The 7,414-nt window shown below is 43.5% G+C and overlaps 1 protein-coding gene across 40 annotated transcripts in view; it reads left to right on the top strand.

Annotated features, from left to right (window-relative positions):
• The window catches only part of mapta (microtubule-associated protein tau a), a 39,487-nt gene that overhangs the window by 20,714 nt on the left and 11,359 nt on the right, over positions 1-7,414 (top strand). For 17 of the 40 annotated variants that reach the window (XM_034859639.1, XM_034859632.1, XM_034859634.1 and 14 more), the window contains 7 exons: positions 2,056-2,090; positions 3,759-3,878; positions 4,672-4,738; positions 4,870-4,908; positions 5,119-5,369; positions 6,970-7,062; positions 7,277-7,369. In XM_034859639.1, the coding sequence (XP_034715530.1) occupies positions 2,056-2,090; positions 3,759-3,878; positions 4,672-4,738; positions 4,870-4,908; positions 5,119-5,369; positions 6,970-7,062; positions 7,277-7,369 (698 nt within the window). Of the gene's footprint in view, positions 1-773; positions 1,634-2,055; positions 2,091-3,758; positions 3,879-4,671; positions 4,739-4,869; positions 4,909-5,118; positions 5,370-6,969; positions 7,063-7,276; positions 7,370-7,414 lie in introns of those variants that run through there. The other 23 variants (XM_034859646.1, XM_034859624.1, XM_034859623.1 and 20 more) reach the window with 10 other exon arrangements.

The following is a 7,414-nucleotide window of genomic DNA, read 5'->3' as shown; positions in this document are numbered from 1 at the left end:
AGAGACTTCGGATACAGTATTAGGGGACCACTAAGGTCTATATAAAAGAGACTTCGGATACAGTATTAGGGGACCACTGAGGTCCCCTCAAAATAAATATATATAAATATCCTATAAAAGCATCCAAAGAGCGCCATGTCATGGATCTTTAAAACTCAATTATTAATTCATATTTTAAAAGCAGAATAATTTATACTATCAAATTTATGAATTTCTAAAACTAGTATTTTTAACGAGTATTTTTTAAATACATCTTTAAAATGCTAAATAGTTGTATCAATTGAATATGTCTTATTTTATTGATCCACTGTAAATCTTGCGGACTCAAGACTCCATACATGTTATTTTAAAGATAATTTTTTGGGCATTTTTAGGCCTTTATGACAGGACAGATGAAGAATGACATGAAGTAAAGGGCCACAGGTCCTCTATATATGGGCGCCCGCTCCACCAACTGATCCATCCGGGCGCCCTGACTCCATACACCTTTTTTTTTTATAGTTCTTGTAAAAGTTCTGAGGTTTTCTTGGGGGACTGCAATATTTTACAGAAATCCCTTTTTTACAATGAAACAGGAAATGATAGTGCTCTGTTGTTCAGTGTGTCCACTGGAATGCATCATCTGTTGTCTGTCAGCCCCGTGCGATGCATTACTGTCCATCTCCATCTCATTTTCATTTCCTGCGAACCTCCATTGATCACCTCTTCACCTTTTTATAGCTCGCCGTTCTTTAATTCATAAAATAGTCTTTTTTTTTTCTTTCCTTGTTGACGTTAGTGGTCCAGTTCTGTTCCCCTTCTTTCATTAGTTTTATGTTTTTAAAATGGGGAGATGGAAAACAAGTGCTGTAAATGTCATCATTCATCTGCTTTCCAAACAAATTAGCAAAGCCTAGCGCTCCAGGAGTCCGCAGTGAGTTTGCGTTTGCGGGTGACGGATCAAATCCTGGCGTAGACGGAGCCACCGGGGCGGGCGTTGACTTCTCAGGAACTTCCTGCTCCTTGGACCGAGGAAATCAGGCGGTGGGGGAGTGTGGGAAGAGGCTCAGCGAGTCTTTATGGGCCTCTGAAGACATCAGCTGCGGGGCGGAGAGTAGACGGGACGAGAGCCCTGAAGGGACCGGAACCGCGGATTCTCAGCGGGCGATCAGTCTCGACGCCTCCGAGTGCCTGGATGAAATGACCAATCTGTCGGGGATGTCGTTGGTCCGCAGCGCGGCTCTGGAAGACTTGACGTCCATCGGACACAGAGGCTTGGGGGTCCACCAGGGAGAGGATGAGCCGGTCTCCCAACAAGATGGAGCAGCTTTAATGGCCCAAAACATCCCCCGAGAAACACAACACACCCCAAATCTGTCACGCCCTGACTCTCAGTCAGAAGATCTTCACAGCAGGAGGAACATTTCCGAGAAGGATAGCCTTGTAACCAAAATGCCATCTGACACGGCAACTGAAAATGGCAGCAGTGACTCAGCGATACACAGGGCCGGCTATTCAAAGCCTGACATTTCTGATGACTCAGACATGAGGAGCATGAGGGCGGCGCAGACCGCCGGTGCCCCTGAGCTCCAGAAAACTCCCCAGCAAAGCTCTCCCGCCAGAAAATCTTTGGTTCCAGTCGCTATTTTCAAAGGTCTGTTTGTTGTTCTCTTCACCAGTTCAGAGTCCTCCTCAGTTAACTCCTTCCACTTCTTTCTTTTACAACGCAGCTTCTACTGTATGTTATGCTGCACTTTACCTCCAAATCATTTCTATTGGACAAAGGAGAAGCTTGTTGTCCTCCCTCCCCACTTTTTGTTTCTCCATTTTGTCTCACTCTGCTGGTTATGTAGCCCCACCCCCCCAAAAAAATATAATCCACTTTTTATGGTTTTCCACGAGCACTTTGTGTCACGATGCATGCTGCATATCACCAACATTTCATTTTGTTTTTGGTTTCTTTGCCATGTGAATGTGTTGAGGCACACACTGGGTCTCACCTGGGTGGAAATAAAGAAGAAATAGAAGATGTTAAACTATAAAAATCTAAAATCTGCTTCTCTCTCCCACCTGTAGCTCAAGCAAAGATGGATAACGGCTCTGCAGATAAGGTACGTGTCCGAGAACATCATCACCATTTCTTTTATTTATAAAGGGATTATTCTGGTTTAATACAACTTGAAACATGTTTTTCTAGCTTCGTCCATCTTTTCTATCAGTTAGTGTACCGTCCACAGAGCTGCCGGGGAGAGTCTGGCTAGTCCACACAGCATTCCTGGATGGGAGAGAAACGTGCTCTGGTTTATCGGCATTTCTTTAAACCAATCACAATCGTCTTGGGTGGCGCTAAGCGCCGGACAGAGCCACGGTGCCACTGCAAAATAGCCTCGCGAAGGAACTTTTTTTGGTGGAACATGTACATTCAAAAGTGGTTTTAGTCTTGCAAAAGAAACAGATTGGACAGATAGTCTAGCTAGCTGTCTGGATTTACCCTGCAGAGACCTGAGGACCAGGTAACCATAGTCCTCAGATTGGACAGATAGTCTAGCTGTCTGGATTTACCCTGCAGAGATCTGAGGACCAGATAACCATAGTCCTCAGATTGGACAGATAGTCTAGCTGTCTGGATTTACCCTGCAGAGATCTTAGGACCACGTAACCATAGTCCTTATGAATTCAGCCGGAAGTTAGAACGCCAACACAGTGAAAGAGGAAGATCTTTTTACCTTTATTAAACCAGTAAAAGACTCATTGAGATTAAACATTTTCAAGGGTCCCGGCCAAGACAGGCAGCAGGACAACCACACATACTTTCAAACACAAAATAGACAAAAACACATAGAGATAGGCATGAGACTTTCCATAAGATCATCTCTCAATGCAAACCAAACCAGCTATTAGGTTACCTGTAATAAAACCATGCCAACCTCTAGGTATAGTGAAGGGTATGTGAGGATGGGGGGGGGGATGCATAATAAACATCTGCCTGCCTGGGAATTTAACATAGGGGTTTGTATACTTACTGTATGCACCCTGTATTTTAAGGAAGAAAATGTATTAATTTACTATACAAAGAAAATTGGTGTCCTTAAGAGGTTGGATTTTCAAATATTTTTTGAATTAAGGCATTAAGATCAATTTCCTAAAGATGTTACTTTTATTGCTCTTTTTAATCAACTTCAGCCTGGGTGGGTAAACTTATTCTAGCCACTGTAGGTCTTTGTCTTGCTCGGATTACCAGGAGGCGAATGCCAGGAAACCTGCTTGCGGCTGCTTTACACCTGCTTTAAAGAGGCAGAATTTTCACCACCAATTTTACCTCCAAACAAAGTGATTTAGATAATCCGGCTAATCTAGTTTTGTGCCTACACTTAACCAAAGTGTAACATTAGCAATTCAAAATGTGAATAATTTTTGTAATTGTGATTTTTTTACTGCGTTCGGGGAGCATTAGATCAAAAAATGACATATTTTGTCATTTAGTTTGGAGCACTTGTTGCTTGTTTCTTTCCCCGTGACTGCTGTGTGGTGTTGCTGTGTCTCATCAAATCTCAACAACTACTTTGTTGAGTCAAATGCAAAGTTTTTACCAACTGATAGAAACGACGACCAAGGCGGTGAAATAAGACCCACGCTGTAACAAACCAGAATGACCTTGTTCACCTTCGTCATTCTTTCCCATCATTTTTAATTTCAAAGTCATTCCTCTGTTTTAACGTTCATTGTCATTAGACCTTTTTCTTTTGTTTTTATTCATTTGTTTCCTCCTGATGAAAAAGACCCACCCACCCTCTTCCCTTAAACGTCCATCCACGGTGGCCAGGGGCAACAAAACACACGCTTCCTCCCGAAACGGGCCCAGCTCCATCCCCGTTAAAGCCAGCGGCACGGGGCCCGGAGTAAGTACCGCTGGGAGTGCAGACCTGGGCTGAGGTCTGGTTGTTGGAGGCGACGGGTTGATGCACAAGGCAGTCGGGATCATATTAGACAGAACCCAAAGCTCTGAGAGGATTCACTAGGGGGGCCTGGCTATGTCGGCACGTGTACACGTTTGAGATCTGCAAATCAAATGAAATTATCAAAATAAAAACAAAAGAATCTGGAAAACATGAGAATGATTCAATCTTATCGGCTTCATGTTCGAGATTTGTACAAGCGGCCGACATGGGTTTCCTCAGCGGGGGGGGGGGGGGGGGGGGGGCTGGCGTCTCCCTTAGAGATCGGGTGAGAAGCTCAGTCATCCGTGGGGGGGTCAGAGTTGAGCCGCTGCTCCTTCACGTCAGAAGGAGCCAGTTGAGGTGGTTCGGGCATCTGGTAAGGATGCCTCCTGGGAGGTGGTCCAGGCACGTCCAGCTGGGAGGAGGCCTTGGGGAAGACCCAGGACTAGGTGGAGGGATTATATCTCCAACCTGGCCTGGGAACACTTTGGGACCCTCAGTCGGAGCTGGTTGATGTGGCTCAGGAAAGGGAAGTTTGGGGTTCCCTGCTGAGCTGCTGGCCCCGAGACCCGATACCGGATAAGCGGATGGATGGATAGATGGATGGATGAATGGATGGATGGATGCATGGCTTCATGTTCTAAATTTGTGTCGCTCGCATCATCATCCTCATTTGTGTGATTCTTGTCTCCAGACAAGTTTTCATTACTTGCATTGGAAATAAAACAGCTTCCTCTGTTTTTTTGATTTTCAGAGTCTGGGTGGTGCAAAGTCCCAAACTCCAGCCGCTAAATCTTCTGCCAGATCTGCAGCTCATGCAGGTACGGAAGGAAAACTTCATGTTGAATTGTTCATGTTTTTGCATATTCATTTAAATTTGTTTCATTTTCACTTTTTAGTAGGAGTAAGATTTAAGGATTACTTATGATGTGTCATATTTTTTGTGATACAGCTAGTGCCAAGAAACCTCCCACTCCAAAAAATGGAAAAGGTAAAAATAAAAGAAAAAGAAAATCATTAGAGATTATTTAACCTTGCGTAGGCCCGATGCCACAGTCTGATCCAGGACTGGATCAAACTTGGCCAGCTTTTAGCCGGCAGAGCTCCTTATCTGTTTGTATTTTCATTTATCATTTTCCTTTCATCCACGCCTGGTTTGACCTGTTACACCTCTGACTCTCCGCCTCTCTGATTGGTTAAGATGGGAGTGGACAGAGCAGCCCTGGCACTCCCAAATCTCCCGCTAGCCAGGCGCTGTCTGCGAAGGCGGCGGCCGAGGCCAACAAAGTGAAGAAGATCGCGGTGGTGCGTTCCACGCCCAAATCCCCGGGCTCGCTGAAGAACCGCCCCCCCGCCCCTCTGGCTGCGGCCGCGCCCATGCCGGACCTGAAGAACGTCAGGTCCAAGATCGGCTCCACAGACAACCTGAAACACCAGCCGGGAGGCGGAAAGGTAACCGGACTCCTGAGGCGTCCTGAGTGCACCGTATACGGTCTCTGATGAGGTCTCTGCAGACTACTGGGAGGCAGGAAGGATTTTACTGGAGGATTCAAAACCCAATAAGCAGATCCACACTGACACACAGTCTCTGGTCTCATTAAGCTGTCGGATCAGAACAGTCCAATCAATGTGCTTTTAGTGGGATTGTGTTAAAAAAGGTTAAAAAAAAACTGTGAGAAATGGTAATATTCCTTCAGCCGGGGCACCAAAAACATACTGGAAAATAATAGAAAATAATGTCTTGTAAAAATAATAATTTTTATAATTAAATTGCAGTTTGTAGCTTTAATTAAATTAAATTTTATTTTATTTTACATGAAATCTGGTGTTATTTTTTGCCTTTTTAATGTGTAATGAAGGATATTTAAACCTTAAACTAAACTACAACTAACTGTCTCTACTTACTAATTTGATTCAAGGAGTACATATATGCAGTATATACAGTTAAATCTATTAAAATAAAATACAGATATTGGTGAAATTATGGTAAATTTGCAAATGTAATTCAGCATTTGTCTTTTTATGTGAAAATTAAATGTTATCATAGACGTGTAAATTACATTTTGTATAAAAATCCCCGAAACAAAATGGAATAATTCCATAAAATAACATGTATTTAAAATGTTGTGTGTGTGCCCATGTGTGTGTTCCCGTGTGCCCATGTGTGGTGCACGTGTGCGTGTGTGTGTGTGTGTGTGTGTGTGTGTGTGTGCGCCCATGTGTGTGTGTTTGTGTGGTTTTAAGATGTTGTATTGTGGTATTTATGGACCAAAAATAAGTTGTTTAAGCAAACGTCTTTATCATAATGAGCGGATGAGCATAAAAACCTGACTTACTCATTTCTGATTGCTGTTTGCGATGCTTCCTGTGTGTTAACGTCACCTCCACCCGACACACGTTAGCAGCTGTCTTAGCGTCCCGTCTCTCTCAGGCTGCACCGCTCATGTGTCCAACCATCGTCTGCACTCACAAATCTAAAAGCTGACATTTTCATTCTTCCAGGTACAAATAGTTAGTTATGTCCAGTCTAAGTGCGGCTCCAAAGACAATGTGAAACATGTACCTGGTGGCGGCAATGTGAGTGACTGAGGGATGAACTCAACGCCAGAGTTGTATAATATCTCTGCAGTTATGATCATCAAAACCAACTTTTGTAAAAAGAAGAAGACTTAAGTCTCATTTGTGCTCCCAGTTGATCAGAAGATGAACTTCTGAATGAAATCTGAAACATAGCTTTTTCTTTTTTTTTTTAAATGACAGGCATGTCACACCTGTCTTACTCTATTTTAGTTTTATCATGTTAAAGTTTGCATCTGTAACATGTACATGTTATTATATACCCTATATGTTGATATATATATATATATATATATATCTTCAGTGGTTAAATCAAACAAGTGTGACAAACACAAAGTTATGGATGGCAGCTCTAAAAACATCTCACCTCCTCCTTTTTGGGCCGATCCTCCTCCTGCTGAAGCTCATTTTCTCATTTCAACTTCCTAAAGATCTTTAATTTCCATTTTAAAGTTTATTTTTTGCACTTTTGCAGGTCCAAATCCTGGATCAGAAGGTGGACTTTGCCAACGTCCAAGCTCGTTGTGGATCTAAAGACAACATAAAGCACACGCCCGGCGGAGGCAAGGTGAGGACTCTCGTTTTGGAACTCATTCCCATTTTATTTTCATTTATTTTCTGAGCTCACGTAGACGAGGACGAGGACTGGGCCCAGCGCAGCACCAAGCCGGACCCAGGTGTCTTTGCTAGTTTAAGACCGATGATGAGCTCTGGTCCTCCCTCGCAGCTCCTCTGCTGTCTCTTCCCTCCAGGATAACTGTCTTTCATATCAACTTTTCCAGGTACAAATTCTTGAAAAGAAGCTGGACTTAAGCAATGTGCAGTCCCGATGTGGCTCCAAAGATAATATAAAACATGTACCGGGTGGTGGAAATGTGAGTAGAAAAGGGGCGGAAACCTTTCTGTGGCTTCTGGTGAAC

The sequence above is a fragment of the Etheostoma cragini genome, chromosome 21 (assembly GCF_013103735.1).
Source record: "Etheostoma cragini isolate CJK2018 chromosome 21, CSU_Ecrag_1.0, whole genome shotgun sequence".
Taxonomy (NCBI): Eukaryota; Metazoa; Chordata; class Actinopteri; order Perciformes; family Percidae; genus Etheostoma; species Etheostoma cragini.
Note: the sequence above shows the minus strand (reverse complement) of the source record. Positions and strands in the feature narration are given on the sequence as shown.